The following is a 27,162-nucleotide window of genomic DNA, read 5'->3' on the forward strand; positions in this document are numbered from 1 at the left end:
TGGTTCCGCTGTGCGTGCAGACCGCACTTGATTTTGGTTCGTTTTGCAGTGGAGTGGAACCAAAACATGCATGGACGACTTATCTCTCTGCCAATTAGGCGCGCTTATTAAATCACGCGAGACAAGAAGCCATGTACAGTAGCTTGTGGTGAAGAAAAATTACGCCCAGAGGAAAAACAAATGACAAATTACGGGTATTAGCGAATATTTCTCGCACTTATAAGTGTTGATGGCCCAGTCCCCCCTCCCTCTGTGTGTTATAAAGCCTGGAAGGTGCCATGCCATAACAATAATTATAGACTTTTGCAACATCTGTGCCACTGAAAGGGCTCCAACAGAGATGTTTGGGGATCTCAGCAGTGTGTAATCACCTGAAAATAACAATCATCTGCCAAATCTGTCCTGTCAGTCAAAGAACATGTGCCTGTTTAAATGATCGAATTATAAGACAGGAAAAGTTTATGAAAAACATTGGCAGCAAATGTATTCATTTTCTGTATATGACCTTCTAGAATTATAAGGTAAGACACATATCAAGTAATATATTTACATAAAATGTATTCATCATCAAAATCTGTTTATTCAAAACAATTCATTCATTATATGAAAATGACAAGTTTCAGATAGTCATCTTCTGTTATGTAGGTCTTTATTTTTAATTTAGATATTGAATCTCTCTGTTTCTTTTTTTCTATAACAAAACAAAATGTTCTGTATGTCTCACCCTATTTTAATCTGGACGGTATAAAATTAACCCCCTTTGGCTCTGTCTCTATGAATTCTAATAGATAATAATTTAACTATTTAATTTACAATTACTATAAACAATTGTCTTGCCTTGATTAAAAAAAAAAATGTTTAGGATTGTTTTATGATTAGTCATTAATGTCACATGTCACTTTGAACAGGCACATTTGCACTACCTTCTTTTAATGACAGGAACATTTTGGTGCATTCACAGAACGGAACAGACAGCTGTTACAGATCGCATAAAGACACTACTACTTACTTTTCCATCATGTTGCACAGCCATGTTTTTGCAGTAGCCCAGAAAGAACAAACCAAACTCTGGCTGAAGAGAGGGCCTTTCACGTTTTTAGTGGCCACAATAGGGGAGGGTGAGACGAGGGGTATTTAGATGGTCACAATCTGACAACCTCACCACTAGATGCCACTAAATCCTACACACTGGACCTTTAACAAAATTTTAAAGCATAATATTTTCCTCATTGTTACCTATGCCTTCCAGATTAGACTGACTAAAACTAAATGAGTGAGTTAGTCATACAGTACATCATTTCCACTGCCCTTACACCAGAAATGTGGGCAGTTTAATATGCATCCTGAAGCTTGTATAATGGTGAGGCTCAGGTCAGGTTAGGTATTCCTTGAGCCAAATCTTTTGTTTCCTGAGAATTCACATTTCTGGGCATGTATCCAAATCTAATTGCTGATACTGGAATTCTAATGCAGTGGGTAACAGCTCTTTCACCCTTCTTGGGCCATTTTAACAATGTTCACACCTCAGTAGGTGTTAGCTTGAGACAAAAGTCACTCCAATAAGATGTACTTAATAAAAGTTGATTAACATATTATTTGTTCACTCAGAAATCAACGTGAAGCCTTCCATTATGGTAAGATTAAGCTGATTCTGGGTCCCAGGCAAGAATGCAGTGCTGGGCCCCTATTAACCCCCTACACCTGAGTGAGTGAACACAACTTTGCTTCTGGTCTCGGCTGTTCTGGAAAGTCAAATTTCTGATAAACCACCCACAGATAACAGTATCTGAATACATCTGAGGTGAGAAACACAGCACCAGGTTAAGTCCTCCTGTCTCTAACCCACAGTTTATATGAAGGCTCAGGAGTTTTACAGCTGGCAGTCACATCAGCTTGTAAACACTCTGAAGCTGTGGTGATTCATGAGAGAACTATGATTAGATATAGTGTATGTTGATGTTGGAAAAAAACATACTAAGCTCATTAATATGTCCCTGCTTACACGGTCATTAGTCATTACCGTGCTGTTCTGCTTACGGCACAGTCAGTCCGCCTGATCTGCTCATCGTGGTCAACAGGGAACTTGTTGGGAACGCTGACACCAAAAATTAGACTGATCTGGGCTAAAGAGCTAATGACCTCAAAGATGCAAGTGTCAATGTCTTTCAGATGACACAATGGATGACTAATAGATGGTGTCCAAAACACTTTTTGTTGCTCACTCCTTGTGTGGTTTACCCCTTCATCCTTATCTACTACTGATTAGGAAGGGACCACTCAAGGACAGAACAACAGATCTGCTACGGTTGTCTAATCCCTCTGTGGGCCTTAGTGTGCATCATTCGTTATTTTTAACATTACAGTGACTTTACATATAAAAGAAACACCTGGTGAAATGCAGTGTGTTTGCTGGTGTGACAGTATATTTTATCACTTAGCTGGAAGTTGTTCAGTGATGAAGTCTGTCTGTCATTGTGTCATGTACAAGTGAATGGCTTAGATACCAACTTGTCTTCATGGGATGGGTCATATGGCATTATGAAACAGGTCAATATAAGCCTATCTGTCTTGACATCTCAAGTTTCATCTTCACACACAGATAAATCACACAAATGAGTCAATATGATTACTATGTAAGTCAGTTAATTCTGGGCCTTCATGTTAGCATTTTGGACTCTGCTATATCTAACTCTGCTATATGCAGAGTTAGATATTCATGCTCCACAGAGGATGATTACATGAAGAAAGTCAGTACACATACGAGTCTATATTCAGGCCATATTCATACCATGGTGGTATGGTGGTGGAGTTGCAGGATGTGCTGTGTTTGTGGCAACAAAACCAGGCATTTTAAACTAAAACATGATGTTTTCCTAACCCTAACCAGACTGAAAGCACAGCATTCACAAGAAGAACTGCACATTGAACCTTAAAACCATAAAGTTGCAAAATAAAGAAATGTAAAGTTTCAGCATATCTGTGTTTTGCAGAAATGTATATTGCAAACATTTATTAACTGTTCATGATTATAGTTGTTACTCTGTCCATGTCAGGTCTTCATCAGCGGATTCATTCCTGAACATTAAAGTGAACCCTTCACCTCTTCTCCAGCCACGCTGCTGGAAGCAAAATGTGATTGTGATTCTGGGCTCCATAAATATAATTCACTTGACAGTCTAAAGGGTAGGTTACCATTTAGTATGCTCCCAGAGACTGAACTCTTTATAGAGCACACGAGCCATCCTCTGCCAACCCACTGTCACACTGTCAACTATGGAAACAGAACTGAATCAGCAGATTTTCCTGAAATGTCCTCTAGTTACCCTGCAGGACCAGTATTTCTCAGCTCCAGACTGAGAAGACTCTTCAGTGATCATCAGTGTGTTGTTTGTTTGTTTGCTAGTTTGTTTTTGGTTTATTGTCATAAAGTGGGTTGAAGTACACACTGCGGCCTCTAGGCGCCACTGTCAGGCCTTTAGATGCCTTTCACACAACTCTAGACCTGCATCAACAGACACAGTGGGGTCATTTAATCTGTGTGAAATCACAATGCAACACACTGCGGTGGCCAATCAAATATGTGCATGCACACATACCCGACATTCCAAACATTTCTAAGGTGAACGCCATAATTCTATTGTTCACCTGGTGAGGGGGTGTTTACCCCTTACCTCACTGAAACAGAGGATTAAGTTATTGATACTTTCCGTAGTTGTTCAATCCTGTCCTATAGTAGAGTAAACTTCTGTGCAGTGTTTAGTGTCAGATAAACCTTCAGAATTATGGATACCAGAATTACACACTTACCTTTTTTATTGTATTTTCATGTCTGAAGCATCACACCAACAGAGACCCATGCAGTTTTTGAATCCAGTGCTGTTTTCAGGCTAATTGCCTGATAGAATCTAAAGTCTTGACATTATTCACATTAGTGCACCCATATGCACAATATCCCAATCATGTGCCAGTTACTGAAGGTGGCACAAAGTTCATGGGTGCAAATCTGTCCAGTAGGCCGTTGGGTGTCAGGCACAGCTGGTGTTTGGGGTAGGGCGGGGGATGGAGGGAGTAGAGGGGGTAACACGCCTCTAACAGGCAAAGTGATGGATGTCTGACCACTAAGCTGCACGTTACAAAGGAGTCACTAAAGCGGCTGAAGACACTAATAAGCCGGTGACTAAAACCTGGCCTGGACTCACTGGACTGCACAAGTCAACACAACGCCTGATTGGTTCACCGAAGGACACCCACTGGATTAAGGGTTCCTAAAACAAGGCCAACATGCTTCCAGTGAAAGGAGTAAGTATCAATGGTCTCCCAGTTATTGGACATCTGTTAACACAGATAGTTGTGTGTAGATCTGAAGAAAACTGTTTTTTAGAAAAGTCAAGGTAGTTTAACAACTGATGCATCACACTGCATAACTAGTGCAACTATGTATTTTTATTATCACTTCAGAAATGATAAAATGTATTACAACCCATCCCTCTAAACTTTTTATTCTGTCAAGGCTCATCAGGGGCTCATTAGGCGAGAGGTGGGGTCCATCCACACTGTAACAAGTAATATTTGAGTAAGGGAGCAGTTTAAAGGTAACATATATGAAGCTAGCCTTGCTTTAAAGGAAGATATCAGTGGTTTAAATTGTTGAAGCTTACACTGTACACACACTTTACTGCTGAGTTTTAGTTTGTACCTTTAAATCAGCCATTGGTTTCTATTTATTTCTGTATTATAGGAAAAGGAACTTTAAAAGACTTGAAACTGGGTTGAAACTAGGTAATGATTTTGAAGTTAAGGTCTGAAGTATTTTTTAGATACATTTTTTGGACATAATAGACACGATAGAGCCAGACAGACGAGGCTAGACAGTGTGGGGTACGGCATCCGTTAAAGCTGGAATTAAACCAGGTATGTTGTGATTGAATGTCCAGATATTACACACCACTTATGTTTATTTTCTGAATATTCTCATTCTTTTTTTTTCTTTTTCATTAAAATGCAATCAAACTAAAATTCTATAAGCTAGTGTAGATTTAGCTGCTCTTAATTGATTGTCATAATATATATATTAATGTTAAGTGTAACTGATGACTGACTGTTACTGAAAAGAGCATTTCACGTATGATGTTCACGATGACGATTACCTTTAAAAATCTGTATTGTTAGCAGAGAATAATCAGCATACACAACAAGGTTTTATTTATACAATTACTGAAAAAAAGTGATTTAAACAATGAAATCTTGACATCACTAATGAAGTGTTGAGGATTGTGCCTTGTATACTTTAAACTAAGGATTTGTTCCCCAAAGAACCAAACACAGATGAGCAGGTTTGTTAGATCTGGAGAAGCTGAGCTGCATATTATGTGAGGGTTCTGGATTTATTTTTCATTTTTACCATGATTCAAATCTGTGCTAAACATTACACATAAACTTCATCCCTTTACTTTGGAAGCTCATTATAAAGGAACAGTGTGATCAGTTTGTTTTGTTATGTGTACCAGAAGAAACTGAGTGTGGGACCATTCAAAGGGTAACAGTGTCAGTTACATCTAAACTCAACCAAGAGTCCTCTAACCCTCCAGTCTAATCAAACTAACTCACCTCTAACTATTTTAACAGTTCAACAGTATATATGTTGTTTTGATAATATATTGTATTTTGCTTGAGCTTTCTCTTTAGTCTCTTGTCCTTACACCCTTATAATAACACTCTTCAATAGGGCTTCAGAGAATTAGCATCAGCATTAGCAGGTGTTAATCCAGCTCATGTTTTTGTGTCGTCTCTCTGCTCTCATGGCTGATTACACTCTGTGAGTCCAGAGCAGGGAGGGCTGTCTGTTTGAGTCCAGGGCTGCACTCATTAGTAGCCAAGCATGGGCAGTGTGTCGCATGCCAGCCTCTAAACACAGTGAGGAGCTTCTCCACCACACAGCAGCATGTCACTACTTTAAGACTTGTCTCTTCTTTTTTTCCCTATATTACCTTGTGGTCTAGTACAGACACAGGTCAGTCGTTTGACCATGGAGCTGGGAAAAATTCACCTGAACCTAAAGACAGTGCTGCTGACGATGATGATGTTCAAGTGGGGTGAGTAACAGTTGACAGTTAAAGTACATTTTGAGGTGTTCCTATTGCATGATCATGGCTGTGTAATTGTAACTTAATGCTATTGTACAGAGAGGCACGTCAGGGTGTAATTCCCTGAGATTCAGTGTGGTAACGTTGTTGTTGTTTGAAGCCAGTGTTTAAGCCTTTTCTGCGAAAGCAACAGGTTGCTTGGGAAGAGCTCTTATTATGATGTAAATACCCACAAAGAGCTATTTCACCTGTACTGTGTGCTTATTGACTAACAAACACCTATTAGTGCTCACATTTTATCATTTATGGGATAGTGCAGAGGAACTCATGAGGATTCTCACTTTCCTCGATCTAACAGTTAACAGGAGGAGGTCTCAGGAATGTCATCAGTGCTCTCAGAGATGCTGCTCAGTGCACAAGTGGTTTTTGGGAGGTGCTTATTGGACTAGTTTGTGCTCCCACTTGGAGACTCAAATACACAGAGACAAGACGGGGGGCGGTTTGTCTTTTGTCACTCACAACAGTAATGATGAGGGGATTGGCTAGTGTTTCTCCAACCTTGAGAAACCATGGGGATTTGGAAGATAATTACATTTTAATCATCCATTGGATTCTTAAACAGTAGTAGCTGGTGTATAATTTGATCCTTACTGGTAGAATTTGTGGCTTTGTTTAACATTATTTCTGTTTTTACTAGCTGTTTCTATTAGATTTGACACATGACTGGGTCAGAATCAGAGGCAGTGCTCCTCAGTCATGCATACTCAAACAGAGCAAACAGGGATAAGATCAGCGGAGAGAAGCTCATTCATATCTGTCTGTGTGTGTGAATGGAGGTTCAGAAAGAGGTCACATAACGTCCAGAAAGTTCACATTTTGTCTTGTAAAGTTATTTTTACATCAGGCAGGACACTTGTTGATTCTTGGCTAGGAATTGTCTCAATTCTCTCTCTCTCTCTCTGAACATTGCATCAGTTAGCAACACATAGTAACTCTTTGTATTGTGGAGCCCCATTCCAAAAAAAATGTTTTTTTGTACACTAATTTCAAAGTTTATATCTGCAACACATTCCAAAAAAGTTGGGAATGGGGCAACAAATGACTGGGAAGGTATCATGGTTGGGTATGAAAGAGGCAAAGGATGGAGCGAGGCTCAGCACGGGTAAAAAACCTGCATGAGCAAATAGTCCGACCGCTTAAAAACAACTTTTCTCAGCTCATAATTGCAAGGAGTTTAGGGTTTCACTATTTACAATCAATAATATCATGAAAAGATTCAGAGAATCCAGAGAAATATCTGCCTTGAATGGCCATGAACCTCAGACAGGGCTGCACTGAAAACCAACATGAGTGAATAAATGATATTATGACATGGGCTCTGAGATGGACGGACAGGAGTATGCTGTTGTCTGTGGGGTCCACATTTCAGAACTCATGGACACTTTACTATATTAGCATTTCCATTGTTTGACTCTACACTCAGTAGCTAAAACCCTCTTTACGAGAGCCATTCAAGTTGTTTGAAGGATGAATATTTCATTGTTCTCAAACTGTGGGCCGGGTCATGTTTGGGGGGGTCGGTAGAGGTTTTGCAGGCATGTGACCAGGAGAAAAATGTGGAGTGGAAACAATAGTAGAATGCTGTCCTACTCTCAAGACTATGAAGATATCAGGTTAGTCAGAGTCAGACAGCAAACATGGCAGGTTAGTATTGATTTTTAATAGAAAAGAGAAAAGCAGGTGATGCTCATGATCCAAACTAAAGTCAATACTGTGAAGCAAATTCAGCTCGTCACTAAAGTCACACTAGTCATGGTATGACAATGTCCCAATATCTCTCTCTATATATATTTTTTAAATAAAGTTAAACTGGTGCAGAAATGGAGGGGATGGTGGTGGTGAAAGGTATAAAAAATAAGGGGAAATGAAAACACTACTGATTGGTGGATTGTTGTATCTTTAAAGGTCCAGTGTTTAGGATTTACTGACTTCTATGCGGTGCTTAATTTGCAAATCCAAAGGTCCCAGGACACAGACAGGGTTCTGTTCCAGCGGGTCAGGTGCAGCGAAAAGTCAGAGAACGCATCAAAAACCCACAGTGCCTGGAGCACAGTGGACAACATCTGGGGGCCAGCTGTTAAAACTACACAAAACTAAAACTGTCGTTACAGACTGAGCATTATTTATTCACATTTATTAATCAGAGCATTCACAGTAATCAGTCAGAATCAGCAGGGAGAGGTGAACAATAACAGCTGATTTACCTTACTGCTTGCATGCTGTCTCTCCTCTTGCTCTCGACGACTGTCCCTTCACCTCCCTGTCGACCCGTCTCCTCTCTGTTTGTGGACGGCCACAATGGGGGGAAGATCTGAGAGATCTACAAACAATTACAGAAAGCAGCAGGTTAAGAAACCAAACTAGGTGACATGTTCTTTCTGCCTGCCCATCTGTTCGATTGCCTGTGATCCATTTCAGTGCTGTTGACAGCGTTGCACCAACTCACACACATCCATCTTAAATTAACCTTCATACCCATTTAATCATTTCACAGCACAAGGCCGACTTACTTGTGGGGTTTACAGTCATTTTATGCCAAAATATTTAGATGCTAAAATGTATAAACCACAAACCCCAGCTTAGCTTGCGTTTTGTGCACAAAACTCAATGTTTTTTCATACTCCGGTACCAGTTGAAGGGCTCTGCAACTGCAAAACTCAAAGTTTTAATAATGCTTCAGGTGTGCGTCACTGTGGCATGACAGCTCCCCTCTTTTATAAAAATCTGATTTAAAATGCCTCCAAAATAGGCAAACAAGTAAGTTTTGAGAAAATTCTGTGGGAAATAAAAGGACAGGAAAGATAACATTAAATACCATATAACATTTATTTGATAGTGACAAAGGAGGTGCATGATCCTATCAAATAGGTGCCGGTCCCAGTCAGAGAGGTTCTGGATCCTGTTCCGGCAGGATCTGGCACATTTTAAGCCCTGTTTCTAGAGGTGAAGTTGCATATTGCAACGCTCAAGCATGAAGCCACTCTCTGGAGCCAGTGTTTGGTTTGTCCGTTCTGGGCTACTGTAGAAACACGGTGGGGCAACATGTTGGACTGTGGAAGAGGACCTGCTATCTCTGTAGTTTTTAGTAACACAGTGATTCTTAATTTCAGGTGATTACATACTAATGAAAACATAATTATGATTATTAAATTTAATTTCTGTAAAATTCTGTGGATTTCTGTTAATCCTTCGCACTGGACCTTTAAAAAAACAAGATGGACCCAGATGTTCATAATTCAGATGGGGCTAAAACAATCTGCAGCATTTTAAGATATTGAGCAATGAGCAAACTAAAGGTATTTGCAATTACACAGAAAACAATAATTTGATTTAATCTGGTTGGGTTGGACAACATTTTAAACATTCTTTTATCAAGTCCCCATAAATGGGAGTGTAGGAATGGAACTTTCTTTTCCAGAAAATAAAAAAAATGATTAGCTGCTAATCTGCCTGAGACGGAGGTCAGAGACAAACACAGATTATTACAGATTAAAGGATGATATCACAGAGAGTTGGAATGAGTCTCACAGATAGATTGCTCAGCTTGTATGTGTGTGTAGCGTGGAAGAGAAAGGTGGTTCTGTGTGTGTGTGTGTGTGTGTGTGTGTGTGTGTGTGTGTGTGTGTGTGTGTCTACAGAATGTGTTGGGCTACATGTGAACTGAGCTGTGAACTTTTTAAGGGCATTATTAAACAGCTGATGGCAGGGAGAGTTAACAAGAGGAGCGAGAGAGGACTAAGGCCTGCTTCTTAAACACTCAGGGTGCTCAGATTGTGACTGTATTAAGTGGAGCTGGGTCAGGTGAATGAGACATCTGTCCTCCTGCTGTCATTGTCTGATCTGTGTCCTCTCTGTCAGGTCTGGTACGTACAGGTGTCTGAACAGTCAGGATCAACCTTGTGTGTATTCTGTGGATTACCATGGCCCGCTACAGTGTTGTGTGTGACAATCTGTGTGCGTATGTCTGGGTTCATGCTCCAAAATACAGTGAACTGCTTTTTATCTTGACTCATGTAGAAGGTCCCCTTTTCCAAATTTCTGTCAAAAAGCATATTCTTTTACCCTCAAAATGTGGCTCAAACATGAGGATGTTGTACGTCTATGACCCATTACAGCTACACATGATACTTTATCAGGTACCTCACTTGTATACTCTCTTCAAAGTTACATAACAATTGTACTTGACAGTTGTTGGAACGTATGGTATATAAAGTGATCTAAATAAGCTCCAACAGCAGCTGCAACCAGGGCTGGCTTTAGCCTTTTTGGGGATGCGGTGCCCATGTCCACAAGGGTTCGCACAAACCCTTACGCAGACATCCACACCTATCCCGATATTTGTACTTGCATGGACTCTACGTATAGCAGGTCGATGCCTCTCATCTCTTTCACCAATGTACTACTATACTCCCTGTCCCTGGCCCTGTTCTTATGAACACACATACACACTATATTTTCTCTTTTTGCCTTGTTCTTGTTGTTCAGGAAACACAGGAGCTTTCCTTGTTGTCCTGAGGTCGCCATTTTCTTTCTCAGTGGGCATGCTTCTTGTTGATTTTTTGGTGTATTGCCAACTGGAATGGCATGCAGATTAGGAGCCAAGTATGCATGGAACGTCAGACAGATGCGAACCCTTTCGTTGTAGTATGAAAAGAACTGCGTATCATGCAACTGGTACAGATCTGTTGTTATTGTTATCTAGCATGAGCTTAATTGCTATGTTGTTAGCTAGCTATCACACATAATACATCTACACACACTGCAGCACAGAATAAGTGACAGGTGATAGCTCTCAGCGATGTTGTCTTTACTGACATTTACCACAGACATGTAACAGCCGCCTCACTAATGGTTCAAACCAATAAATGGCAGGACGGTCACGCCTGCACACTTACTAAATGCCACAGAAGTTAAATAAAGACAACGTGTCGATCACTCTTGGATATTCATCAGGTGTGACCTGATTCTTTTCATTCACATGCTTTCCTGATAGCCTTGCACCTATGTAATGTGCATATAACCAGACTTTACTAAAACTATAAACCAACACAAAAAACACAATTAAAATGCATATAAACCAACATGTTCTGACCAGACACATTACAAACACTAACAAAAAGTAACATTTGCATTTTGGAACATAAAACGAGAAACATGTTAAAACTACTCAGTCCAGCTGACGGCAGGATGAAGAAATGTGGGCTGTCACTACACCCGTCTTCCTCTGACCTGCTCTTTTCTCCTAGCAGCACACCTGAAGGCCTGGGCCTTTTCATTATGCAATAAAATGTGAAAATAGATACCTGCCTCTTGACCTCTGTCCATCAGTCACATGGCTGTCTGTGATGTGCATTTCTTACCTCGAGGCAGAAAATGATGAAGGCAATTATTTAGGAATTCTTATTTAAAATTTTAATGGACGACTTCTACTAGTAGCCTTGTGATTATCTGGCAACCTGTCTGAAGGTATCCTGCTGCTTGCCCAATGTCAGCTGGGTTCAGCTCCAGACCCCCATGGCCCTGAATGGATAACTACTTCTTCCACCACTGCTTTTAGCATGTCGCTCTGCTTATCTCGTATTTAAAAAAAAAAAAGCTAATCAGTGTCATTTGTAAAATGTTGAACTACTCTTTTACTGTTGTTTGTACATACTGTACATGGATTGTAAGTGCGATCATAAACCAAACTGGAGACCAAATTGTGATGGCTATGCTCACTGTACTTCTTTAATATTGGCACTGCATCAGTTACTCTAATTAAACTTTGTTCTACATAACACATCAGATAACTGCAGCATGTTAACAGGAGCAACAGAATCATGAACTCATTTCTAATCTACAGCCATAATCAGTTTTACATAAAGTTTTGTGAATCCATATCAAATAGCACAGGTGAAATACATTTTTTCAGACTGTAAAATGTTATGTTGGGACCACCCAAATGGGAGTGTTATTCCTGTGCTACCAAATCATGGCATTCCTGACAAGTGTGCCACATTTCATGAGGGTTTGAGTCTGGGAAGTTGGTGAAATGTGAGGTCAAAGTAACAGAAGAAGAACAGCATGTGAGAGAGAATGGCGACAGAGTAGGTGACAGACACATGGTGGAGGTTGGAGGTTGGAGCTTGAAGCTGTAATCTGTGCAGGTATCCTGCCACCAGGAGATTAGAGGAGCAAGGGGATTGGCCCAAAGAGGCCAGAGGGATTACAACATGGAAAGGCTCTGTAGGTCAGGGAGGCCATCAAACCTGCGGGGTGAAAGAGGGGGAGGGAAAGTAGGATGAATAGTAGAAGTGGGGGGTGGAAAAGGAGAAGGTGGGATGGGGATCAAAAAGAGGGGGAAGGTGCGGTGACGGGCGGAGAGAGAGATAATGAGATAATTAAGTGACAGACAATATCACACATCTAATTACACACAAAACCAGACCCTGTTAAATAAGTATCCCAGAAAATTTTAGTGAAAACTTTTTAAGATTGTACTACTCTCATTTTCTAATTTCAGGTCTGGGTCAAACTTGATCCTGACATGTAGTTCAGGTGCACCAAACAGTATCCAGGCCAAGCTCTGCTTTCACATAATTAAGTTGGACGTACAGCATCATTAGAATTAAATGATTAATACAGGATCATAACATACTGGACAGTTACATTCAGTACTGGAAGTAGACCTGCGATTAGAGCTTTGCCTTTTAATAACTGTGACCACAATCCTCCTTCGGTGGTGGAAGAAGTATTCAGATCCTTTCAGTACCACATTGTGAAAATACTCAACTACAAGTAAAAGTTACTGCTGTAGATGTTTATGGTGGAGCTCATTTTAACTCCTTCACACAGGCTACTGTTGTACATGGTGTACAAGGAACACTTCATCCTTTAATTTGGAAATTTAGAGATGTAAAATTACAGATCTTGGAAATACATGGTTTTAGCTGGACAGGAGGGTGATGAAAAATTGTCATCTGACAAGTAACAAGTAACTAAAACTGTTAAACAAATATAGTGGAGTAGAAAGTACAATATTTGCTCCTGAGATGGCATAGAGTACAAGTATACAGTACAGTAATAGAGTGATAGTACTTGTCTGTCCCTTGCCTTTACTTACTTTTCCTAAGTGTTATTGTTGCCTTACCATATTCTAACCTTTTGTTTGTTTATTCATCATAAATACAATCTTTACATAACCATAGCATTCTAGTTTCCACATACAGATATCGCAAAATGTGAGAATTAAAAAAATACTGTCTTTAAACATAAACTGGCGATATGCAGGACAGTCCACTCATGTCTAGCATTAGCTTTCAAATGAGGGATCATTTGCATACATTACACTGAAGCGTTTAAACAGTGAACTGTGTAACAAACAGTCAGCATGTTGCAGGAAAAAGGAGCTGATCAAGAATTAGTAGTAGTAGAATTAGCATATGGTCTGAATACTCTCGCCTCTTCATGGCACATGATTGAAATACCGTTGTTTGACCCAACAGCACTCGAGTTAAGTTTCTTATAGTGCAAGCAAAGGATCACCTCAGTAAATGAACATGTTTATCCTGCTCTCCTTCTTACATTAAGGTGACTTTAATCTAATCTGGAAACCCTCGACAGCCACCTGGGACTCTTCTAGTCCACAGGTGGCTGACACTCTCCTGCAGCCCACTGTAATCTGTAACAGTCGAACGGCGGGAAGGACACACCTCAACCAGAATTGAAGATGACAACAACCTTCTGCTTCAAAAGGGTGACACCGGGCCACAGTGTTAAAGCTGCCTCCACCTGGCAGACCCGTTATAGGATAAAGCTTATATATTTTAATATGTTTTATCCCATGAAAAGATCCAAACCAACAATGTGTTAGTCCTTCTCTCAATACTTTCTGACTTCTCTACTGTGGCACTCAGCTCCGAGCCCATAGGTTCCTGCTGAAGATGTAAATCTTTAAAAGCACCTCACAAATAAATAGGTTTGACATCTTATTGAGAGGAAACACACAGAAATATATTCAAATGTATTATATTGTAATTCATTCCCATTAATGCTGCTCAGAGTAAGCAGAGAGAGAAGTAGAGTCAGTCTGTAGGTGTGGTCTGCAGCAGAAGACACTGCTGTGGAGTTTCTCTCTCACTCTTTTCCTCCTGGATTAGCGTGTAAATATGCACAATGATGATGACTGATGGCACAGAAGAATAAGATATATGAGCTTTGAATAGACACGCAATACTTGTTTGTAGGATACATGCTGTCATGGTCCTTTTATTGTAGTTCCACTATATGTGTGTTGTGTGTTTTCTAGGTTTTTGTGTTGTCTTTTGTCCTTTTTCCAGAGTTTTTAGTTTTCCCTCCTGTTCTGAGGTTCCTCCCCAGTCTGCCTTCCCTCCACACCTGCACTGCATCTCCTGCATTAGCTCTCCCCTCTTCCCAGTGTTTTTCCAGCCTACCAGTCCCTCCCCTTTTTGTAATGTTTTTCCATTAATTACCCTCACCTGTGTTTCTCCACCTCACTCCACCTGCATCTCATCCCCTCATTAATGTAGCTTGTATTTAAGTCTTTTGGTCAGTCAGTGTTGTTCAGTGTTTGCCTGTTCCTCATGTTGCCTTAACCTGAAATACACTTCATCCAACCATCTTCCTGCCTGCCTTCTCGTACGTTTGGGTCCACCTTCTCTGCTTCCGCTCGACACATGCATTGTTGGTTTGTCATAAGATTTGTTGACCAGAGGAAAAATATTACCAGACTTCTCCTAAACTAACTGATCTTATATTCTGACTTAAATGTTGCTAAATCCTGAGTGGTGCACAGAAATGTCTGACATCATGTTTTTCCAACAGAGCCCTGCCATATGGAATCAGATTGGTGTCAAAATAATCAAACGTCCGTAAATATCAAACAAAGATAAGTATAATATATAGAGTTTATCATTTGTAGGCGGATGTTTTAGCAGAAAAAATAAAACTCACTGATGCAAAAGCAATGTCGTCTTAAAGGTTTTGGTCTAAACTAATTTTAGATTTTAGTTTAAAATGTGTAACACTAACTTTATCAACCGAGTGTGAAGAAACAACACGTTATGTCGAAGACGTCTATGATTTGTTTCAGAGATGTCTGCTGAAGTTAGCATGCTAACCAGCTAGCCCCGGCCCTTCCTGTCTCATAATACCACTTTGTACAGCAAGAGTCTGATAGCTGCACTAGTTTCAGCTAGGCAATGTTAAAGTAGCCAGTTCACTACTTATCATTAAGTAATATGTCTTATAAGTCAACATAGTACACTCACAAGAAAGGAAATGTTTTCACACTTATTTTCCTTACTAAACAGAAAAATACAATTGTGTACCGTCTGAATTCAAGTTTCTGTCTTTAAGTGAACTAAGATGAGCTTAGCTGCCATCTTAACTCACTGTAAAACAAACTTCATTCAAACTTGACACAAATGAAATAAAATTCAACAAAACAGTCTTGCTTGGTCTTTCCACAATCACATCTGGTTTGGTCCAAATAAATCCTCAATTTACAGAGTAAGATGTGAAATATTATCTTTATTCTTTTAGAGTTGCTGAGATGAAATTAAAGTGTGCTTGAGCATCCCTTATAAGAGCCTAAAACTGTCCATGCGTGGCCAGAAGAATAACAATAGAATAAAACCAGCCTTATCCTATAGTGGGACGAAATAAAACAAATATATAGAGGAAAACAAAAAACCTGTGCACATGAGAAGTTTTTGTAAGAACTGCAAACAAATATTCAGGCAATGCAGTGAAGGCAGAAGTCTGATCAGTGAGGAAGAACAGAGGGACCTGAAAAGTGAAGGACAAATGATCAGATAGGTGAAAAGACCAACAGTTTATACAATAACATGAATCATTGTTTGCAAGTTGTAAGTTTTACTTTTGCAATGACATCTTTTTGCTTGAGCGGGTTTTATTCTCTGTCAGACTCTTGTTTTGTAATGACACAAGTCTGATTCCTTATGCTGACACCAAACCACTGAGCAGAGAAGAGACGAAACAAATCTCAAAATACAGAACATTTGGTTAATGACCAAAATTGCAGAAGTGAGTATATTGATGTTGGACTCTATCACTCATAGTAAGCAGCTGTTCCTTTTTAGGGCCTTTTAACTGAACAGATTGTCCTGAATGATTGTTGGTGTAATACATAACTGAGTCCTTTGAGCTGATCTTTAGAAATAATACAGATGGTTTTGAACTGACTTTGTCTTTAGTTGGAATTGACTGCATTTAATCTTAGACTATGAAGTCTATTACACCTCAGTGATAAGGGTTATTCAACCAAATCATGATTCATGTTTTTATCAGTATCTCTTCACTCGTGCTCTGAACACCTCTGCCTGTAATTACAGGAGAACCAAACAGATACTGGTCTTCTGAAAGGGTCAAAGGAAAACAAATACTCAAAATGTGTAAAATCTTCTGCTTTTCTCTCTCTTGTTCATGAAAACCTAATGAGGGGAAACTTTCGCAACAAGTAAAACAAGTAACTGATGTATCTCATTAAATATTCTCCCTCTATCTCTCTCTGCCCCCCTATTCTTCCCCTCCATAACTCCCTTCACTGTTAATATCTTCCACTTCAGTGAGAATTTGGAAACGGGACACTGATCAAAGTGTTGGGGGTAGGGAGGCTGGGAGTGGTGGATGGGGTTATTTTGGACAGGGAGTTGAGATTTGCCTAATAAAAGGAATGTGGACTGATTCCACAGAGACCTCATGGCATTGACTGGTGAGGGGACACAGCTATGTATTGTAAATCCTCACTAAAGTACCCTGCCCCCGACCCCCCCTTCATATATTCACATCCACTTTGTGAGGCAACATATGGAACAGCCCCACAAATTGAGAGTGGCTATTCATGGAGGATACTGCACAATACAGTCATTATTTGCACTGGCTACAAGCTAATTGCGACTAGAAACATAATTATTTATCTCACAGAAGGAACGGCCTGCTGGGCGGGCCCAGTGTTCATCAACAGTGCCTCAAGACCAACTAGAATGGCACTCTGTAGGGCACATAACTCCACTCAAAACTGTGTAGTATCACTTTATATGCACCCGTAACTGCTTACCATAATTTAAGCTCACCAGATGCAGGATCCACATCAAATTGCCCATCATTTAATTCAGCCTAACTCAGTAGCACAAAGCACACAGCCCCAGCCAAGAACGATTAAGCAGCAATGGCAGTGACAGACCGTCATTCAGCCACCAACCCAGAGGCACAAAGCACACACCTCCAGCAGTAATGAGTAACTGTCAGACAGGGTGGGCTTTTCATACTGCTGTAGGTTCATGACAGCTCTTTTACTGGTGTATGATTGTGGCATATAACAGTTAATTGTTTATGTATTTAGAAGACAAACAAAGCTAAGAGAGCTCAAGGAATATAGCGAACTAGCCGCTAACACATCTCCCAGCTGGCAAGTGAGAGCTAGGGGGCAGCGTTGTGTGAGCAGGCAGTGTGTGGGTGGAGGGGGTGGGATTTTTTCAGTTGGATACTTGCTTGCTCTTACTGGTTTCTACAGTCTTACCAACTCCAGCTTTACATTTGTGAAATGAATTTGGAAAAGGAATAGGTGGCATAGGTAACTCTTGTCCAGAGCTTCCTGCCACTGACACTCCTCTGCACAGACATGATCAAAAATATTACCAATTAATATTAAAGGACACCGGTTTAGTTTGTTGAAACAAATTAAACAAATAAATAAATGATAACTTTTGATGAAGCTTTTGTCTGAATCTCAACCAGTCATATTTGTCCTGCACCCAGAGGTTAACTGACACGTCATCATAAAATAAATAAGCCACAAAATGAATATAAGAGGCCTTAAAGGGAGAAATACATAAAAGCAACAACAACCTTCAAATAGATACTTGAAAACTTAAGGTCAGATATTACAGGAGGTATGTCCATGACTTTTTTGTTTACTTCCTACAGTGTCTTGTCCAGAGTCATGGAGGATATTTAAAACAAAGTGCTGGAATCCCCAATCAGTCTTTCTTTGTGTTCATATTTTACAGCATTAATATATAAATCATTAATAAAACAGCAAAGAGTCGCTGGTGCAGCCTTTCAGTTCAGAGAATGTCTTGGACTGAAAAATTGTGGATGAGGGTTCTCAGTCATCCAGGTCATGGTAATTCTAGGTGAAGTATCGTAGGCAACTGGACTTGTTTCAGTTTCTTGAAGATGTTTCACCTCTCATCCAAGAGGCTTCTTCAGTTCTAACTAACTGGAGAGGAGTTGCAGGCTTTTAAACTCTGTGTGACATTGGACCAACCAGCCTTCATGTGGGTTGCTAGGGCTAGGTGAGCCCAGGTGTAGCGAGGGAACTCAGTACTGCGTTGTAGGTGGGTGATAAGTAATGTCGTAGGCCACAGTACAGGACAGAACTCTGTCCAGCAGAACCAACTTCATCCCAGACTGTAAGGACACTCCCACACAGAGTTTAAAAGCCTGTAGCTCCCCTCCAGTTAGATAGGACTGAATGGAACTGAACTTGTTTTGAGGTGTAGGAAGGAATAATTCACACTTAAACAAAGCAGATGCTGGACTTGTGTGGTTGGGTTTAGTTGTACAGTATATGTAAGGATTTAACACTTCTACGTCTGAACATCAGTGCCAGGACTCCCCCACAGTCTGTCTGTTCAAGTGAAGTGAGAGAAGATTAGAGGCAATGTCACAATGAATAAGTGTAACAGGTTTAAAAGCAGGTGACCTATTTCAGTCACACATTTCAGTTCATCCACTTGTTTGTTGCTGCTAAATGCAGACATTTAAATATTGTCCCAGGAGCATCCTGTTACTCATGTAACTGTCCTGACATGAACCAAAGTGTCATTATGTGAGCAGTACGGAAGTCTAGAACGGCCGTGTTTGCAATCAGTCTTTTTTATGCCAATATATTGATTTCACAAGTTACTTATTACATTATCTCAAGTAAAACATTGTTATCTCAAGATAATGAGATAATCGAGCTGGGTGTCATTTATATTGAGGACGCTGGAGACATGTCCCCACCACTTTTCTAAAGCATAATTTGTTTAAAATATTCTGAAAAATAGCTTTCACCAATAAATATTAATCAACAAATGACAGCTTTTCTTTTCTTGTGATCTTGAGATAACAAATTATAAAAAGAATTGCAAGCACGGTCGTTCTTGGCTTCCCTACAAGTAATATAGGTTAGAAAACTGAAACTAAAGGAACAATTGAAATAAATGTTTCCACGACAGAATCTGTGCTGCACTTTTCTAGAAATTGCAAATACTAAAACATTCCAAACAAATATTACTGAAAATGTCAAATGATTTGAATCTGAGTAAACTTTACTTTGAGGAACAGTGTAGAACATGCAGGAATCAGATCTGATGCGGCACAATGTTGACCTTAATGACATGCTGCAGGTGTGGGATGGGAACCAGAAGATATTAACGTGCATTAATGAATCCTTTGTTTTCCAGGAATCTTGTGCTCAGCCACATCAGACAAATGTTTGTCTGCACCCTGCCAGAATGGAGCTTCTTGTGTGGACACCATGGATGATTACGCGTGTATCTGTACCAGAGAGGGAGTCCGGTACATGGGCAAACACTGTGATGAACTCTATGATGCCTGCTCCTTTGATCCGTGTGAAAACTGCACCAGCACCCCTGGCACCACAGAGTACCACTGCATCTGCCCCGACGGACTAACGGGAGATAACTGCACAGAGGAGGTGGACGAGTGTCAGAGCAACCCGTGCTCCGAGCCCCGCTCTCTGTGTGTGGACCAGCTGAACGGATACTTCTGCAGATGTCCTGCCGGGTACGGAGGACAGGACTGCAGGACTCATGTGACTGACTGCATCGATGAGCCCTGCAGGAACAATGGGACTTGTGTGTTACGACCAGAGGGCTTCGGATGCCTCTGTGCACCAGGGTTTGAGGGGATGACCTGTGAGGAAGATGTGAACGAGTGTTCATCAGAGCCCTGTCAGAACGGAGCTATCTGTATAGACGGAGTGGCAGAGTTCCACTGCTTCTGTGTGCCTGGTTTTCAGGGCTATAACTGTGAGATCGACATCAACGAGTGTGCTTCACGGCCCTGTGAGAACAACGCCACCTGCATCAATGAGAAGGACCACTACGAGTGTGAGTGCCTGGTGGGCTTTGCAGGTACATCCGAAAGTCACACACACACACACACACACACACACGCCTCCTACATAACTGTTTGCTCTTGTTGAAAGCTGTGAATGAAGCTGCTCCTGTGTCATCATGAATCATCTCCTCTAAGAACACATCAGCAGTGAGACAAGGACTTTCTGCTTCCTGTCAACATTTATGTGTTCTTCTAGAGGTTTTTCTACTTCTTGTTTTCCTCACCATCATTTGTTAATTCCAAAGTGTCTTGTTCCTGATAAACTGGGCACGAGGAGTATTTTAAGTGCACAGTAAGATGTTCTTAGTCAGGCTTCTTATCACTGGTTCAGATAAAGTCTCTGTGCAGTGAGTGAGAGAAAACACTCCCGTCTTGCTTTTCTTACACTCCTTCCATGACTCTGCTCTGTGTCAGAGGAGCTTCATGTTATCTGTTAGTGGTGGGGTCAGATCAGCACTCCTGCATTCCCCACTCACTCTATCAGTTTGTTTAGAGAATGTAAAGAAAGGCTGTTACCATCACAGGTATCTGCAGACCAGAATAGACACACTGATGTAGGCATTTGGGCAGTTCAATGTGGTTGAAATGTGACTGATCATTTGAGTAAATACAAGAGTACATCTACCAGATATGACAATTCACCTTTCATCATCATCATCATCATTGCTTTCGTACTTCTCTCCCCCTGCTTCCTAATGTTCCCGTCCTCACCAGGAGTCAACTGTGAAACTGAAATAGATGAGTGTGAGTCCGGCCCCTGCCACAACGGAGCCACCTGTCATGACCTGATCGGCATGTACTCCTGTGAGTGTCTTCCCGGGTTCGACGGCATCGACTGTGAGCTTGATGTCGATGAGTGTGCCAGTGAGCCCTGCCAGAATGGAGCTGTCTGTCATGACATGGTGAACAGGTAGGCCGAACCTAGAAATGGTTGTACTGTCTGTGGGAGCTACAACAGTGATTGTGAATGAAATGAAGACATGTACCTGTGTAGGGTATGCAGGGTGGGGGTCCGGTGGCCATGTGCTGCTCCGTCAGATGTTCCCTCTATCATTATCTCACCTGGCCAAACTCAGAATTTAATATTTACAATATTAATGAGGTAATAATACAAACTTTCTCCATAAGTGAATAAACAAGCTGTTCTCAGAGGAAAATAAGGTCCCAGAACACTGTTTGAAGCTAGAAAGGTGGCAGGGTCCGCCACATATAAACAAAGTAAAACAGTATTAATTGTGTTGTCCTTTAAGGTCAGTTTGTTTATTCAGTCATGAAAACAAAGAGAGTTTGATTATTTAGTTTGTTTAGGCAGAAAATAATCAGCCAATGAAGATCTTTCTCTGCTCATTAATATTTCTTCAACAGAGACTACAGAGTGCTCCTTTAATGTCAAATGTAGTGTGATTTTCAGAGAGCAACACTCGAGTGCTATATTATACCATTAATGTCACAATCTTCAGAGAAGGATCTTCCAGGAGTGTCCAAAAATAGCAGATTAACCATTTTTACTTTATCTTAAAGAGTAACTTAACACCAGGCCAACAAGAAAAGCCCTGAATTCAAGTAGAGCTGTGTCCTCTAGTCTGTTTACTCCTAACATTGACTGATATACGCCATAATGGCCGTGGACACTAGAGCAGACGGTAGACTCATACCTGGCTCTCTACATATTTTCTGGTATTACATACAATAATTTTTAACAACGACAACTTCCCGCAAGAGTCAAACATGCCCAAAAATATTTCTTCTAAATAACTCCTTAAATATAACTTAAAATCAGCAGACACACATTAGAAGTGAAAATTGACTGGACTTTGGGGTTTTCTGGAGTCAGCATTAAGTATTAGCAGCCACTCCTTCATAAGCGGTAAGTTCATAAGTGGTGGTCACTCAAGCAATACATCAATAGATTGTATCCCAGCTGAGGGCATGTTCACACTTTCTTTTTAGAGGAAATGGCAGAAATCAGCAGGGTGGTTATCGCTCATTGTAGCATTTTGATATTCTGCTGTATAACAACTCATCTGTGTGTCTTGCAGCTATGAGTGTGACTGCAGCGACACTGGATATGAGGGTGACTACTGTGAAGTGGACATCCTTGAGTGTGCCTCTGATCCCTGTCAGCATGCTGCCACATGTGTAGAGGGAGTCAAAGGATACACCTGCCTCTGCTGGCCAGGTACTGAACTACATGCTACACACCAAACAGTTCTGTACCATCACACAGATCTACAAAGGTTGTGAAGTTAGCTGATGAGGCTGCTCTCTGTGTGAGCCCGGATCACTTGTAGCTGTAGGTTTTCACAAACCACAGTTAAATACACACACATCATGTAGAACTCACACTGAGACACAAAACTGGTGAAATCATCAGGGATTTCATTTAAAAAACAGTGCGTATGCTCAAAATGGGGCCTGAGAGAGGCGCACGCCACTTCCCACGCAATGGTTGTTATTATTATTATCATATTATCATCTTTGGTTTTAGAAATTCAAGATAACAGTGTGTATTTTAAAAGTATAAAGTAAGTGACAGCTCTCACACAAGCGTTACACTCTATATGCTCATTGACGGTCCTGATCATAATGCAAGTTGATCGTAACAAAAGTTAAGAAAAAGTGTTCACCTATCAAACTTCCATGTTGAAATGACATCCCACTGTGAGGGATACCACTGATTGTTGCGATCACTCTGGCGGGTGTGAAGCAGTCAGTCTGATCCTGTAAACATATAAATACACCCACAAACACCTGTTTTACTATGACAGAGTTTCTTCGTTTTCCTCTTGGTTGTGGTCATAATTTACTTCAAAGAACCTTTGATCAGCAGCTCATTTCCATGCATTAACATTCATAAAGTGCTTTGCATTGAGCATATATGGTAAAATGTGGGTGTTGAGAGGGCGAGATAAGGGGCTGATACATTTGTGCACATTTCCAAGTTGATCCTGGATTTATAATAGGAAATTGTGCATTGTTGGGCACACACCAGGTTTTATACATCAGAATATTTTTTGCCTTAAGTACATCTCATCATTTGTACGCATGCAAACATTTAGTGTGGATTCTCCGCAGGGTTTTATAAGTGAGACCACAGACTAACTAATGCATGTAACAAGTGTACACATTTAAAAAAAATTAAAATCTTCCTAAATCCTTATGTGATAAGTTTAAATAATGCTCCGTTCTCTGAGCGCTACTTAAAGTATCCCAACTGTGAAAAAAGTCTTGCTACTGATCTGAGACACGTATCTCAGACTTTCTACATGTTAGTGTGTTCAGTGTGAATATAACAGCTCAAGCTACATTTTCTGTCTTGCTCTCTTCAGGTTATGAAGGACCAAACTGTGAGATTGACATCGATGAGTGCGCTGAGCAGCCCTGTGAGAACGGTGGGGAGTGTTTCGAGCGTTCAGATCCGTCTCACTGGGAGCTGGACTGGGAGCTCAGCTTTGCAGATGCAGCTGGATACATCTGCCAGTGTCAGCCAGGGTTTGCAGGTCATTAATACTAAAGAAATCAATCAGTAAAAGTATCAGTTGTCACGCCTTTTTTCATCGTCTGACAATCTTTGGATTTATTTCACATTACAGGAGAGAACTGCTCTGTCGACATCGATGAGTGTGAGTCTGAACCCTGCCAGAATGGAGGCTCTTGTAACGACAAGATCAATGGCTACACCTGTACATGCTCTGTTGGATTTCTAGGTGAGTATTCACCTTGTAATAACTGGACAGAAGCATCTGTTACATGTTAGATTTAAGAATAGAAGTCATCCACAGCCATATGTAACCCTTTGTGTGGTCTCCCACCAGGTGAGCTGTGTGAAGTGAACATTGATGAATGTGAGAGTCAGCCCTGTCAGAATGGAGGCTGGTGTGAAGACGGCAGGGCGTCCTACACCTGCCACTGTCCTGAGGCGGAGCCAGGTGAACTTCCTTGGGGAGGAGATCACTGTGATGTGAAACTCTATGGCTGTGTGGACCATGAATGTCAGAATGGAGCTACCTGCCACCCGTGGCTGGAGGGTGGAGAACACGGTCATACATGCTTGTGCCCTCATGGCTTCTATGATGAGCACTGCTCCACAAGAACAACGTTCTCCTTCTCCACACCTGGATTCATTCACATCCAGGTTGATCTAGAAGAAAGGACCAGGAGGGAGGTTGAGCACCATGCTCACCACGGTTTTGGAGTACAGCTACGTTTCCGGACAACTATACCCAATATGTTGCTCTTTTACAGAGGGGATGTGGACAACCACCTCCTCCTGGAGATTGTGAATGGTGGCCTTCATGCAAAAGCCTTTTCTGAGGACTCTGAAATGGATGTAAGATTTCCTGGTTTGGTTAGTGATGGAGACTGGCGAGATGCTCATGTGTTTGTAGATAATGACGGACTGGTTCTGATTCTGAAAGGCCCTGGCTGTGACAGGGATGGATGCAGAGTTACAGACAGTGGTGCTGATGAACCACCTTTCCAGCCCTCTGAAGCCTTCACTCAGATTTATGTTGGTGGAGCACCAAAGGAGCTGTTAGAGAACTCTTTGAGTGGTGCAAGCTTCATTGGATGTATGGAAGACCTGATGATCGACTCTAAGCCTATCCTACCCCAAACACTTCCAGAAGACCAAGGCCATGTGCTCGGATGCAGTAAGACTGAATGGTGTGAATCTGACCCCTGCAATGGACATGGGCACTGTGTGGACCTGTGGACCAGCTATCAGTGTGACTGCTACCGCCCCTTCTATAGTGAAAGCTGCTCAGAGGGTAAGCACTTTTACCACCAGCAAGATTTTTAAAACATTTTGACAAATCCTGTCAAACCAAACAATTTACTTAACCTCAGCAACACCACAGTGTAAAGCCCTGCATCAAAAATATGACTTGAATTACTTGAATTGGGTCTAATGGGACAGAAAGTTCAGTGTCATCTACGTAGCAGTGAAAATGAATGTTATAGTAAAGGATAATATGACCTGAGGAAGCACGTAAATAGGTAACAGTAGAGACGTTTTAATATAGCAAACTTCTGTCAGAGGGTAGGAGCTGAACCGTTTTAAAGCTGAGCCCTTAATGCCAACCCATTGTTCCAGACAGTTAATTAAAACATCAAGAGCACAGCCAAAATAGAGGAGGATTAAAATTGAGGAGTCTGAACTGTTCGTGCACAGCAAGTCATCTAATACTTTGAGTAGAGAGCAGTCTCTGTGCTGCGGTGAGCTCAGAAACCAGACTGAAATTGTTAAAGAGTATGCTGTTGGTAAAAGAATAAGTTCGTTGCTTAAATCTTCATTAAACAACATTAAACCTATAGCCTAAAGTCTTAAGATTATCTACAAAACATGCCGTTTGTGGTCAAAACTAGGAGCCAATCAGCCCTTTGATAAGGTGGCAGCGAGGTTTTTCCCATTAAGGCCAAAAAAAAACCCCAACAGAGTTTCTGTCATGTTTCTTGGAGCCACAAACAGCTGACCTAATGTGCCACATGGTTGGAAAAAAAGGCACCTCTACAAAGTTTTTGGAAAAGTGCAGGAACCTAAAATTGGCAGCTGATTGGACAAACCATCAATCTATCGGTGTCGATCACTGGCGAACTTCAACCAATCAGATCTACAGTAGGAGAGTGGTACCAGAGCAGAGGTACAGAGCAGAGCCAGTTGGTAAATCAAACTCTTACTGAAGGCTGTTGAGAGAAGAACGAAACCATGTTTTCCATCGAGAAAAGCCTTCAGTGCTGTTCTTTAAATAAACTCTCCAATTCAGACATAGCTGATGCCATAGCAGCATCTTTGCTAACATCTCGCAGAGGCGCCATTGTTGTTATCAAACAAACAGTCGCTTCTCTCACTGGTTGTCACGCCCAGACCGCTCCTGTAGCCGCCAGTAGTTCCTCATAGAATGCTGATTACTTTAATCACTGTGTGCTCTGTGACAAGCGTATAGGTTGAAGCCTGGCAAGATCATGTAAAACCCAACAAAGCTCCACCAGCATACACCTGACTATAGGTCTAATCAGTCAAACGCCTGTGTGATTACAGAACATTACAGAGTGTCAGCTGTCAAATGCATGTAGTGGAGTAAAACATACAGTGTTTCCCTTTGTAATTTAATTGCATTAATCTAAAAGCAGCACTATGGAGTTTTAAGGTCAGTTTGTTTATTCAGTCATGAAAACAAAGAGAGTTTGTTTATTTAGTTGTAGTTACAGATGTAAGCGATGTAGAGAAATTAAAACCATATAAAGTGACTTTCACAGATGTTTTGGGGTAGCCAGAGTGGGTTAAACCTGTCGCCACAGAGATCCAGGTTCAGTCCTGAGCAATGTGCTCCATCAAATATAACTGGCATGGTTTGCAGATGGGAAGCCAGAGAGGGATCGTGGCAGAGTATCGCAGACAATCTCTACTACTTTAATGATTGGTTACTTTGATAATTAAAGGTAAAGTTAAACTTCTTGTCATTTTTTAAATCACAAGGGTTTAAAAAACAAACAATGTTTGAGTCATTTGAGTCCTGCTACACCTATTTTATAAAATGGAGTGTTCAGGATGAGTTCAGGAGTCTCACAGTCAGGAATTAATTTGCTCTGTAGTCTGGTGGTACAGCAGCAGACACTTCTGTATCTGTTGTCAGATGGCAGCAGGGTGAACAGACTGTGGCTGGGTGGGTCTTGGCTTTTAGTATCTTTGGGCTCTGTGCAGACATCTCACTCCACTGATGTCCCTGATGCTCTGTAGATGGTACCAGTGATGTTCTGTTCTATTTAGAATATTTGGTTTGTTTGTTCATGACTTCACAATCTATGTTTGGCAAAAAAGGTATGGCACTTTGTGAGTGATGACAGCTCCTGTCCTTATGACAGG

General features: G+C 41.0%; 1 protein-coding gene across 1 annotated transcript in view; it reads left to right on the forward strand.

Moving 5' to 3' along the window:
• Nucleotides 1–5,887: 5,887 nt before the first annotated feature.
• The window catches only part of crb2a (crumbs cell polarity complex component 2a), a 30,374-nt gene continuing 9,099 nt past the window's right edge, over nucleotides 5,888–27,162 (forward strand). Inside the window, exons 1-7 of the mRNA XM_084383332.1 lie at nucleotides 5,888–6,092; nucleotides 19,619–20,311; nucleotides 21,012–21,207; nucleotides 22,337–22,476; nucleotides 23,627–23,797; nucleotides 23,891–24,004; nucleotides 24,113–25,066. Of these exons, the coding sequence (XP_084239458.1) occupies nucleotides 6,026–6,092; nucleotides 19,619–20,311; nucleotides 21,012–21,207; nucleotides 22,337–22,476; nucleotides 23,627–23,797; nucleotides 23,891–24,004; nucleotides 24,113–25,066 (2,335 nt within the window). The 5' untranslated portion in view covers nucleotides 5,888–6,025. The remainder of the gene's footprint in view (nucleotides 6,093–19,618; nucleotides 20,312–21,011; nucleotides 21,208–22,336; nucleotides 22,477–23,626; nucleotides 23,798–23,890; nucleotides 24,005–24,112; nucleotides 25,067–27,162) is intronic.

Source organism: Pagrus pagrus (assembly GCF_965226575.1).
Source record: "Pagrus pagrus genome assembly, chromosome: 19".
In the NCBI taxonomy this organism is placed as follows: domain Eukaryota; kingdom Metazoa; phylum Chordata; class Actinopteri; order Spariformes; family Sparidae; genus Pagrus; species Pagrus pagrus.